We start from the raw sequence: 13,953 nt of genomic DNA, 5'->3' as shown, positions 1-13,953 counted from the left end.
CAACGTATAAAAAAATGTATTATAAGCGAATAGGTAACGAATAGGTAACAGGGTATTAACCGAGCGCTGGAACGGGTACATGCGCGCTAATAGGGTCATTTCATCTCTAAGAACACATTCTTACCACCTGAGACCTGAACACAATTAAAAAACGATTTATTTCAAGGTGCACCGTATACCCTGCGCATTAAAAGCGAATAGGTAACGAATAGGTAACAGGTTATTTACCGAGCGCTGGAACGGGTACATGCGCTCTAATGGGGTCATTTCATCTCTAAGAACACATTGTTACCGTCTGAGACCTGGACATAATTGAAAATCCTTTTCTAACAGGTGCAACGTATAAAAAAATGTATTATAAGCGAATAGGTAACGAATAGGTAACGAATAGGTAACAGGGTATTAACCGAGCGCTGGAACGGGTACATGCGCGCTAATAGGGTCATTTCATCTCTAAGAACACATTCTTACCACCAGAGACCTGAACACAATTAAAAAACGATTTATTTCAAGGTGCACCGTATACCCCGCGCATTAAAAGCGAATAGGTAACGAATAGGTAACAGGTTATTTACCGAGCGCTGGAACAGGTACATGCGCTCTAATGGGGTCATTTCATCTCTAAGAACACATTGTTACCGTCTGAGACCTGGACATAATTGAAAATCCTTTTCTAACAGGTACAACGTATAAAAAAATGTATTATAAGCGAATAGGTAACGAATAGGTAACGAATAGGTAACAGGGTATTAACCGAGCGCTGGAACGGGTACATGCGCGCTAATAGGGTCATTTCATCTCTAAGAACACATTCTTACCACCTGAGACCTGAACACAATTAAAAAACGATTTATTTCAAGGTGCACCGTATACCCTGCGCATTAAAAGCGAATAGGTAACGAATAGGTAACAGGTTATTTACCGAGCGCTGGAACGGGTACATGCGCTCTAATGGGGTCATTTCATCTCTAAGAACACATTGTTACCGTCTGAGACCTGGACATAATTGAAAATCCTTTTCTAACAGGTGCAACGTATAAAAAAATGTATTATAAGCGAATAGGTAACGAATAGGTAACGAATAGGTAACAGGGTATTAACCGAGCGCTGGAACGGGTACATGCGCGCTAATAGGGTCATTTCATCTCTAAGAACACATTCTTACCACCAGAGACCTGAACACAATAAAAAAACGATTTATTTCAAGGTGCACCGTATACCCCGCGCATTAAAAGCGAATAGGTAACGAATAGGTAACAGGTTATTTACCGAGCGCTGGAACAGGTACATGCGCTCTAATGGGGTCATTTCATCTCTAAGAACACATTGTTACCGTCTGAGACCTGGACATAATTGAAAATCCTTTTCTAACAGGTACAACGTATAAAAAAATGTATTATAAGCGAATAGGTAACGAATAGGTAACGAATAGGTAACGAATAGGTAACAGGGTATTAACCGAGCGCTGGAACGGGTACATGCGCGCTAATAGGGTCATTTCATCTCTAAGAACACATTCTTACCACCAGAGACCTGAACACAATTAAAAAACGATTTATGTCAAGGTGCACCGTATACCCCGCGCATTAAAAGCGAATAAGTAACGAATAGGTAACAGGTTATTTACCGAGCTCTGGAACGGGTACATGCGCTCTAATGGGGTCATTCATCTCTAAGAACACATTGTTACCACCAGACATGAACACAATTAAAACACGATTTATTTCAAGTTGCAGCGTATACCCCGCGCTTTAAACGCGAATAGGTAACGAATAGGTAACAAGATTATTTACCGAGCACTGGAACGGGTACATGAGCGCTAATAGGGTAATTTCATCTCTAAGAACACATTGTTACCACCTGAGACATGGACATAATTGAAAATCCTTTTCTAACAAATGAAACGTATAAGAAAATGTATTATAAGCGAATAGGTAACGAATAGGTAACGAATAGGTAACAGGGTATTAACCGAGCGCTGGAACGGGTACATGCGCTCTAATGGGGTCATTCCATCTCTAAGAACACATTGTTACCGTCTGAGACCTGGACATAATTGAAAATCCTTTTCTAACAGGTGCAACGTATAAAAAAATGTATTATAAGCGAATAGGTAACGAATAGGTAACGAATAGGTAACAGGGTATTAACCGAGCCCTGGAACGGGTACATGCGCGCTAATAGGGTAATTTCATCTCTAAGAACACATTCTTACCACCAGAGACCTGAACACAATTAAAAAACGATTTATTTCAAGGTGTACCGTATACCCCGCACATTAAAAGCGAATAGGTAACGAATAGGTAACAGGTTATTTACCGAGCGCTGGAACGGGTACATGCGCTCTAATGGGGTCATTTCATCTCTAAGAACACATTGTTACCGTCTGAGACCTGGACATAATTGAAAATCCTTTTCTAACAGGTGCAACGTATAAAAAAATGTATTATAAGCGAATAGGTAACGAATAGGTAACGAATAGGTAACAGGGTATTAACCGAGCGCTGGAACGGGTACATGCGCGCTAATAGGGTCATTTCATCTCTAAGAACACATTCTTACCACCAGAGACCTGAACACAATTAAAAAACTATTTATTTCAAGGTGCACCGTATACCCCGCCCATTAAAAGCGAATAAGTAACGAATAGGTAACAGGTTATTTACCGAGCGCTGGAACGGGTACATGCGCTCTAATGGGGTCATTTCATCTCTAAGAACACATTGTTACCACCAGAGATATGAATTTAATTGAAAATCCTTTTCTAAAAGGTGCAACGTACAACAAACGTACTATAAGTGAATAGGTAACGAATAGGTAACGAATAGGTAACAGGGTATTAACCGATCGCTGGAACGAGTACATATGCGCTTCAAGGGGTATTTCATCTATAAGAACACATTATTACCACCAGAGATATGAACACAATTGGAAATCCTTTTCTAAAAGGTGCAACGTACAACAAACTTTTTACAAGCGAATTAGTAACGAATATTTAACAGGGTATTATCCGACCGCTGGAACGGATACAAATGCACTTATAGAGTTATATCACCTCTAAGAGCCCAAATCTTCCACCAGAGACAACAAAACAATTGAAAATCATGTTTTAAAAGGTGCAACGTAAGATACACGTATTATAAGCGAATTATAAGCGAGTGATGGAACGAATTAAACAAGGTAATAGCATGCTCCGAAACGATGTACACCCTGCTTACATGTTTAACTCTACCACATTATGTAAGTATGTGCCTGTCCCTAGACAAGAGCCTGAAATTAAGTAGTTATCGTTTGTTTTTGTGTTACATATTTCCGTTTATTTTTTTGTATATGAAATACGGCCGTCAGTTTTGTTGTTTGAATTGTATGAGGTTGTCATGTCTGGGCCTTTTATAGGTGACTACACGGTTTGGGCTATGCTCATTGTTGAAGGCCGTACAGTGAACTATAGTTGATAATTTCTGTGTCATTTTGGTCTAATGTGGAGTGTTGTCTCATTGGCAATCATACCACATCTTCGTTTTTACGCAAGCGCTAACACGGTGATTTCATCCCGTCGAACCAAGATCCATCTTCAAACATACGGACATAAAGCAGTTAAAAGGTAGAACGTATAAAAAACAAGTAAGGAACAAATGCGTATCGAACATGAAGTAAAAGGATCGGTTGAGCACAAACACATATAAATAGGTCATAAAAAGATCATTTTACCTCAACCAATTCAGAACTATTACCATATGTAAGACTATTAACAACTAGATTTGTAATTGCTAGCAATAACGGAAGGCACCCCTTCCCCCTATTACCAGGTGAGCGGCAGCCATTTTGACAATTCCAAAGTCAAAGAGAGCATCTACAGATGTCTAGTAACATTTTTGCAAAGTTTTATTAAGTTTGAACATTTTGAATTTTTGATATTTTTGCTGTTTCCATGGTTACGGCGGCCATTTTGAAAATTCTAACTTCAAAATCCAACTCTGCCTATGCCAGTTACCATTCCTGTAAAGTTTCATCCAATTTGCGGAAAATTCTTATTTTTGAAATTTTTGACCTTTTTGCATTGTTTCCATGGTAACAAGACCTATTTTGGAAATTCCAACTCCAATGTTGCTCATCATTACTGTGAAGTTTCATGAAGTTTTGAGCATTTTTAGAATTTTGAAAATTTTGGTGTAGTTTCCATGGCAACATAGTAGTTCCAATGATCGCCAAAATCATCCAACACCTGTATATAGTGGGCACCTACATTGTTTTAAAATATGATGATTCTAAGTTGAAGCATATCCAAACAGTTCACCAAAAACCAAAAACTCATTTTTTTCACAATTGTGCCGTTTCCATGGTAACGGCAGCCATATTAAACTATTCCATGCCATAATTAAAAAGGGGGAAGGATATTAAAAATCAAATAAGTAACGAATAGGTAACGAATAGGGAATAGGGAATAGGTAACGAATAGGTAACGAATAGGGAATAGGTAACGAATAGGTAACGAATAGGGAATAGGGAATAGGTAACGAATAGGGAATAGGGAATAGGTAACGAATAGGTAACGAATAGGGAATACGGAATAGGTAACGAATAGGCAACGAATAGGGAATAGGGAATAGGTAACGAATAGGGAATAGGGAATAGGTAACGAATAGGCAACGAATAGGGAATAGGGAATAGGTAACGAATAGGGAATAGGGAATAGGTAACCAACTTGACGCCCATTGTTATAAAAGCCTAACTGTGCATTTGTTTTATAAAATGATACAGACGCTATAAAACAAACTTCAAACTGCTCATGTGAAAACATTGAAGTAAAGATATGGTATGGAAGTTATGAAATTGTAAAGCGCTGAACGGGATACGACAACACTAGTACGTCTGGTAACGATTAAATGATTTTACAGCCGGTATGATATGATTTTAAACTTCAAGTTTTCCTCCACCCCAAAAAACATTATAGGTTAGAGTGTCTCACAAAGATTTAACCACCTCTAATATGGACGTGCCCCTATAAAATGTGGATGGGTGTAAAAATATCTTCCAACTTCACCGGCCATTGTTTGTGTTCTTAAGCCTTGGGTGTCAATCCTGATAAATTACACATAACATGTACAAGTAAGGTTGCAGTAAGCTTAATTCGATGAGGAACACATACCTGTTACTAATGAAGATTTTGATGCTATCTCATCGACTGCATCTTGTAACGGTTGTGGTATTGGAAGTTTATAGCGATCTGAATTCGAAGATTTTTCAGCCATGCTCTTTTGGTGACAATGCTGTATTATTTGCTTCAGTATGTGTCTTACATACTGTCTTCCATTTCTTTAGCCGTGTATTTTATTTGCAGCTTTCTTTTTGCTGTAAAATCATTCTGCAAACAAAAATATTTAAAAGCATAAGTTCGTGGACCTGTAACGGTTTTGACATACTTTAATCCAGTATAATATTTAACAAATGTTTGCAGGATGACATATTTGATGGGTTTTTTTGCACATGTATTTCTACAGCGTTTTGTTATTCAAACTTTATTTAGTTGTATGATACATGTCGGGATAGTAATCCAAGTATTTATTACATTTTGCCAAGACAAAACGTATACAGTTCAAATATGTTAGTCTTTGTTATTTAATTACATGCTTGTTTCATTAGAATATGTGTAAAAGCGTTGACCGAAGTACATTTTGTAAAACTGTGTACATGTTCAACGCTTTTACAACCCTATGAAATAACTAAAAGAAGCATTCAATTACAGTTGTTTGCTAGGACCATGAAATCACGATTACTATCAAGATTTTTCTTTGATTTAACTATGCAATTCATTGTGATGGCACATGTCAATAATTATGAATGTTACAATTCATTTTTAAATGACTGTTGATTTCAGAATGACGCGATATTCCTCTTAGCCAATCAGAATAACGTATTATAATGAAATATACATCTAATGTAATTATTTCAATTTTGTAAATGAAATGTATTATGCATGATGACACGAGCTCCTACAATAAAGTGCACCGGTAAATAAGAAAAAATGATCCTAGCAAAAAACATGTAATTAAAAGTATTGATTGCTTCTTTAAGTAATTGTATATGGTTGTTAAAGCGTTGACCGCACGCACATTATTTGAATGGTTCCTACAAATATGCGTCAATCGACGCTTTTACATTCCTTTAATTGTACAAAAAGAAGCAATTCTTAAATGTATAAAGGGAAAACACATTTGAAAAGGAAGAAAATAGTTACAATGGCTTATACATTATAAAGAATCAGGATTTTTAAACATTGAAATCTTGTACAAACATTTGCCCATTGTTGAAAAAGCTAAAAGTGTTTTTTAAATTCCCTTGAATTTTATTGATGTGAAACAGGCAGTAAGTAGATATGAACCTTCTTTCTATTGAAGTTTTCCAAAGAATATACAATTTAAAACTTCCATTTTACTTTTATTATATCTTTAGCAATTTCGTTCATCTTGCTTGGTGAGCGGGATCATCTGACACATTTTTATATAGATAAACCAATGATTATTTTGGTAGGTTTTTGTTCAATCTGGTCCTGACGTTTCGGTGGAAAAGATATTTATAAAAGTGAACAGAGGGCGGACTATGGACGGTGGACTATAAATGACAGACGACGAAGTCACATGAATAGAATAGCTTACTTTTTTCTCCATGCTTTGGGTCAGAAATAAAGGCAACAGTAGTAAACCGCTGTTCAAAAGTCATAAATCATGTAGATCGATTTAGAGAAAACAAATCCGGGTCACAAGATTGTTATGAAACTGCGAAATGCATTGTATTATGACTAGAGGACTGCCAAAATCCGTAGATTTAATGAACCAGACATTTATCAGTACTTTAATAATCAGGGGAGAAATGGAAACTAAAAATAATAGTCTAATGAATCTAAAATCTATATTGAATGATGATATCGAAATTCAAGATATAGCTTATAAACTGAAATGAGATCTTGAACGTTTTACAAACATCAATTATCACTGGCAGAAGAAAACCGCTATGTGAAAGATTAGAATATATTTACGACAAATCGGTTACTAATGATCAATAATGTGTCGACGCCATTTTCATATGACACTACGGCTGGATACTTGGGGCGTGTTTTATTGGTCTCTTCTGTACATCTCCAGAATGTCTTCTGGTGAAGAGTTCAAAAAAATGAATCTGGACCTCTTCTGGAGATATTCTACGGAAGATCAATAAAATAAAAAAATTTAATTGCCGTCGAATACAGCAGGTTCTTGTTATGTTGGATGAATTAAATTAAGTTTACGATTTTTTTAAGAAAATTAAGATACGTCCAGTAGACATGACTGTAAAATTGTGCTCTGTTCGTTACAATTTTCTTTATGCTTTTCTTCAATTCAATGTTGCTAAACAAATCAGGCTTTATCCCCCACTATTTGATTTTTAAGAACAATCTTATCCTGCACAAGAATTCGTTAATATTTGTCTGGAATATGACTCGGATCAATTTACAAAAAGGACATCTTAGTCTATCTATTTATTTTTTAAAGTAACCGAACTGGATTATTTTTGTATAAAGCAAAGCTTTCAGGAAGTTCTCAAAATCATTTTTTCTGGTGGTCCTTGAAGAAAATCTCCTCATGTCCTAACTATTATTTCTAATGCAAAATTTCGATGGTCAAATACTTCGGACTACCACTTTTCAAATGCTTTCATTATATATCGATCCAAATGTTAGTATGCAACGTAAACCAGACGTTTCCTATACTTTTCTTTTTAATAAATTTTAACAGTTGGTTGTGTACTGATTGATACTTCAGTCTGGGAGAACAAGATTTATTTCAGAACTAGTTGCAACTAGCTTTGAACAAACTTCCAGTAATTGCAAATACTCTTTGTTCGATGTTTTGAGTCTATAGTCTTAATGTTAGTTGGCCAGTTTCTTTTGAGTATCTCGTACCGATCTTTTCAGTTAATCAAATTGCAACTGATTTGCACAGGTTGTTCTTATATTGTACTGCTACACTACTGTTTCAGCTTCGAGGAGGATCGAGCGCTCACAAACTAGTTGTTGTACTGTTAAATCACTGTCCCTGGATAGGAAATGGTTGGGATCCCGCTACTATGTTTAATCCCGCCACATTCTGTATGTATGTGCCTGTCCCAAGTCAGTAGTCTGTAAGTCAGTGACTTACAGGCTACTGACTTGGGACAGGAACTCGGTGGTTGCCGTTTGTTGCTGTGTTACTTCTTTGTTTTTCGTTCACTTTATTTTATACATTAGTTAGGCCGTTAGTTTTCTCTTTTGAATTGTTTTACATTTGTGATTTCGGGGCCTTTTATAGCTCACTATGTGGTATTGGCTTTGCTTATTGTTAAAAGCCGTATGGTCAGGTGACCTATGGCTGTTAATTTTTGTATCATTTGGTCTCTTGTGAAGAGTTGTCTCATTGGCAATCATACCACATCTTCGTTTTTATATAATCAACTTCTGCCATATTCTTTATGAACCTGTCCCAAGTCAGAAGCGTGTAGTTTAGTGTTTGTCGTTGGTTCATGTCTCATCTCATATTTGGTATTTTTCAAATTGTTTTGTTTTGTATAATTAGGCCGTATTAGTTTTATCGTTTGAATTGTTTCACACTTTCATGGCGTTTTATAAACGGCTTTACAGTATCGTTTTTTTTTATTGTTGAAGTCCTTACGGTTTCCTATTATTGCTTTCATCCACTACTTCATATTATGATAGTTGCGTCATCAGCAATCATATCACATCTCTTCGTTTTTATATTATATACCCGACTTTTTCTCTCGTGTTTTCCTGAACATGCATGAAATATTTGTCACTGGGCGTTAAAAATTAGCATCAATTTTGTGTTAAATAAGAAAAAACCATCTGATATTTATTTATTTGTTGGGATGGGGACAGGAGATTTTCGTTTATGAATATGGTTGCCTGGTAAGAGCAAAACAAAAATAGGCATGATTAGCGACAAATTAAAATGAATAATGATGTCCTCTTTCCTTCTTCATTCCTCATCTATTGATTTAAACTGACTACTAGCCCAATCATGAGTATTGAAATTAGCGTTAATCACTAATGAAAATATAATAACGAAAATGTAAAAAATTAAAAGTTCAATAAAATTGTAAAGTTTAATAAATAAAAGAAAAATTGAAATGAACTAGCAACCTCAATCAGGCATGCGCCGGAAAGTAATCTTCAAAATGTTGATGGTTTTCTGTACCTAAAGAAGAATCAAAATCCCGTCTCTAGAATTTCAAAGAGTTGTCCCTTAACTGTTACTGTCCGTGTAGTTCTTATATTCATCCAGCTTATCGTCCTACAGATATGTCCTACTAAGGCTGTCATACCATAAAAACGTTAATAACAAAGCTCACATTCTAGTATATCTTCATTAATTAATTTATGAGTGTCATTTAGACTAAACGACGCCATGTTTGTTTTGTGCCTCTGCTGTCTAAACCACCTATTTAAAAAGAAGAGGTGGAAGAGAGCCAGAAGATCTTCCCAATGCAAAAAAATAGAAATGGACCTCTTCTGGCTCACTACCGAAGAACAAAAAAACACGCCCTTGGATACGGCTACTTGGTTATTTAAAAATATGATTGAAAAAACCTTAAATGGATTTTCCATTGTGGTTAGTTAATTGTATAACAAACGCTTTTTGTACAAAAATAAGGTAAGGTATTACAGAAAAAACGGTGCGATCCCTAATCAAATGGCAAAATCAAAACCTCAAACATATCAAACGAATGGATAACAACTGTCATATTCTTGACTAGGTACAGGCATTTTTTATATAGAAAATGGTGGATTGAACCTGGTTTTATAGCTAGCTTAACCTCTCACTTGTATGAGAGTCGCATCAAATTCAGTAATATTGTTTTGTATGAAGATATATGAGACCAGCCACGACATATCCAGGCTTATGGAGGTAGAAAGTCATTGTGAGAAAAACGCCGTTAACTATATGTGACTAGCCACTTCAAGGCTTACGAGGGTACATTGTCTAAAATTTGCTTTTTGTATATTTATCTAGAAGATCTAGTCATGTTTTTATATATAATTTATAATATATAATATATATTTTTATAAACATATAATTTATAAAACACAAAATTATTGTATTTATTGGCTCTTAGTGATGTTCAATAGCGTATTTGAATAAAATATCAAAGACTTAAATTTACTACAATACAAACAATTCGTTTCTCTATTTTAGAACATGTAATTTAAACTTGTTGAAATGAAGTTAGTTTAAAATTTGTCAAAGTAAACTTTAAGAATTCCTTTTTGTTTTAATTTAAATTTATTATGCATGTCTCTAAACATAGTATGCGACGCGTAACAGTTTATGAGGTGTTCTCATATATGCATTTGATACGGCGAATTTATTATGGATCTATTTCAGACTTCATTTATGAAAGAAAATCTTTAGAGCAGAGCATTTTTGTTTTGTTTGTAGCTCTATTTTAGAACATGTAATTTAAACTTGTTGAAATATGTTTAAAATTTGTCAAAGTAAGCTTTAACAATTCCTTTTTTTAATTTAGATTTATTATGCATGTCTCTTTACATAGTATGCGACGCGTAACAGTTTATAAGTAGGTGTTCTCTTATATGCATTTGATACGGTGCATTTATAATGGGTATATTTCATGAAAGGAAATCGATAGAGCAGATTTTTTTTTTTTTGTATCAATTTAAAATGTAGATTCAAATATTTTTCACTTCAAACGATAAACTTAAACTTCTTCAAAACTTATATATGATGTATAGTTCGGCGTCCGCAAAAAAGAAGCCAAGGAAAGTGTTTATCTCTTCTTCACAATACGTATTTCAATGAATCTCGATATTTATCATGTTTATATTTTTTCTAACAATGACGTTCTACCTCCATAAGCCTGCACATGTCATGGCGGGTTACATATATAAACAATGAGGAAAAGTTTGCTATTTAGGAGCAATGATAGTATGAAAACGTGTGAACTTTTATATTTTTGACTTTGTCGTATTGATTCAAATTGAATCAAGCGTAGATTCATTCATACCGACTTTTTTGGGCTCACTCTTTTGAGGTTAATAATTTACACATTTGAAGGTTTTTTTTTACTCGAAAAACAACTGCCATATCCCTGATTTGTGCACACATTGTCTAGAAAATAATGGTAGTTTATACCTTGTTCTACTGTTAGCTCAACCTCCAAATTTTAAATGTTTTATGTAATGAGACAAATTCGAAAATATTGATATTATGTTTTATTTTCTGTTTTACTACCAATGTGTCAATGGAAAGAATCAGCATTAAAACGAAATGGAACAAGTAAGCTAAGTCGATTTTATCCAGTTAGGCGCTTCAGACGCGTTAAATTTATTACGTTTTGTTTCTGTTTTAAACACTGTGTCGATATCTCTGCTGGTATACTTTTAGTCCCCAGACGTATCTTCAGGTTGTAGTCAGGGAGTCAGTTGTCCAGATGAAGGTTAATCCAGGTGTATAAGAACTTAAATATTTTATCTAAACTATCTCGCGGAAAGGAAATGAAAAGAATAGTCAAATCAGTCTAAGATTACTTCTACCTTTTCCTCGTGCTAAATTACAGGAATTGATGTTTGAAAGATTTCTTGAGAATACGACAGTAAGTCAATTACCTGTGACACAAAGGAAAGAAGTCATATAAGCCTGTTCAGACAAGATGAAAAGTATGTTGAATAATAAATAGAGGCAACAATTGTATACCGCTGTTCAAAAGTCATAAATCGATTAAGAGAAAATAAATCCGGTTTACAAACTTAAACAGTCAGAAACACGTGAATTGTAAGAGGATAAGGGTCATTATCAAAAAAGTGCAAATTTCGACGAAGTAATATTTTGAAAAATGATGTCATTGTTTAAAACATTTAAATGTGTCCCGCTATTCTATATTATGGTAGCAACGATATTCAGAAATATGCAATGGAACAATTTTAGGTCATCCTTTGATAGAATCGTGTCAATGGTGTTACTAATTTAAAGCATACATTTAGGTACTAAATATTATTGTTTATCATCAAGTAACTGTTCCAATTTGTTGTTTAGGTTTAAATTACGACTTATTAACATTATTCATATAGCTGTGCATTCTATTTAAACATAAATTTCAGAATACATTGTCGTAAAAAAGTTGGCTGTCCTAATTATGGTCGTTGTAAATACTAAAAAATACACTCAAACTGAATATATGTGAATTGTATAAGATTAAATGATAATACTATACCTAATCCTTTGTACACGACCTAAAACACTTTCATTTATGAATAAAGATTAAAAACAAAATGTCGCATTTTTATATAGTAACACCACTGACCCTTCAGTAACTCCAATGACACAAAAGTATCAGCATTGACATCACATTTCAAATTTTATCTTTATCAAGTACTGAACACAAAGCCAAGATCACCGGGCAAAAGAAAAAGATGAAAAAATAATTCTTAGGCTAAAAATCTCAAATTATATAACATAACATCCATTACTAAAAATGTCAATAGTGTTACTAAATAGTGTCATTGGTGTTACCAGTATACATCAGTTTGTGAAAACTGTGTATATGTAATACATCATATTGTTAAAACTTTGTTAAATAAGTATTGTTTTTCATAAATAATATGATGTTTCGCTTGTTAAACATGAAATAAACACAAAACAATGCTGATTGTCATGATATATTCAGTGGTGTTACTAAACTGGTCACTGGTGTTATTTTATCAAAATGGTCTCTCCATTGACAGTAACACCAATAATTTAAGATGTATTTAAAGATTCAGTTACGAAATAAGTGCTCCGTTCCCCTATTCTATATGTTGTTACTGGTGCATGATTCTATAATCAATATATTTCATTATTCAAAGATAAGGAAATGTTTTTAAAAAAAATATTTTTATAAAGGGTACACCATGAACACTATTTCCAATTACGATTAAAGCTTTACTTACTTTTACGATTTTTTTACTAAATCTTCAACATAATTGTTTGTTTTCTTTTGCATAGCATGCTTACAGGTGACAATGGAATTTGCTAAGGGAGAAACTGTTGTAAATGCACAAATTTTGCGAAAGATAACTCTTATCCTACTAACTTGTCCTTTGGTTACACCATTGACTTAAAAATGTTACATTTCCTTTTGGTGAAAATTTTTATTATAAAACCAACATACACCTCCTAAATCATTAAAAAAAAATTGTATGTATCAAAATGCAATAAAAAGTGATAAATCATAATAACAAATGATATGAATAATATTCCTATTTCAAGTCTGAAAGGATTTATAGTAAAAAAATAACAGTTCATTCTGGCTATCTTCAAGGTTTTAAGAAAACATTAAGGATGTTTTTATAACATTTCATACTGTAAACTGTATATTGTGTATCACAAAACATTCATATCTAACATATGCAAGTGTTATTTTGATTTATTTTCATGACTTAAAAAGACCCAAATAACATAGTTTTGCATGTTTTTTTGATAATGACCCATAAAATACTTACGTTAAATATGTCGATAATGGATCGCCGCCATTGAATGACAATATAACGATCGTGGATACGGCTTCGTGATTATTTAAAATCGCGGTAGAACTTTGGGAAAAACCTTGAATGAATATCGATCCCTATAAGTGTTTCTTCTCTTTAAACTGGTCTGTTTTTTGTAAACTGAATTCTAAGCGTTATTTCATTTACATACCAACTTTTTTGTGCTTATCTTTTGCAGCATGATAATAATAAAAATAGATTTATTGGTATAATTTGAGTGACAAGTAAAAAAATTCTATTATAAAAAAAGAATGAGCAAATCTTTGAAGGATAGTATAACTAATAAATGAATTAATTTGAAAGAAATTTTGGTGAATTGTTTATATCAATCGGCTTGAGCTACATCTGATTTTTATAAATTTTATATTTTACGTTTCAGT

General features: G+C 33.8%; 1 protein-coding gene across 1 annotated transcript in view; it reads right to left on the bottom strand.

Annotated features, from left to right (window-relative positions):
- LOC139520936 (serine/threonine-protein phosphatase 6 regulatory ankyrin repeat subunit C-like) overlaps nucleotides 1-13,624 on the bottom strand; it is a 64,092-nt gene extending 50,468 nt beyond the window's left edge. Inside the window, exons 1-2 of the mRNA XM_071314037.1 lie at nucleotides 13,529-13,624; nucleotides 5,150-5,365 (exon numbers count right to left, since the gene is read on the bottom strand). Coding sequence (XP_071170138.1) covers nucleotides 5,150-5,252 — 103 coding nt within the window. The 5' untranslated portion in view covers nucleotides 5,253-5,365; nucleotides 13,529-13,624. The remainder of the gene's footprint in view (nucleotides 1-5,149; nucleotides 5,366-13,528) is intronic.
- Nucleotides 13,625-13,953: the final 329 nt, after the last annotated feature.

This window comes from Mytilus edulis, chromosome 4, assembly GCF_963676685.1.
Source record: "Mytilus edulis chromosome 4, xbMytEdul2.2, whole genome shotgun sequence".
In the NCBI taxonomy this organism is placed as follows: domain Eukaryota; kingdom Metazoa; phylum Mollusca; class Bivalvia; order Mytilida; family Mytilidae; genus Mytilus; species Mytilus edulis.
This window is presented reverse-complemented; position numbering and strand designations above follow the sequence as displayed.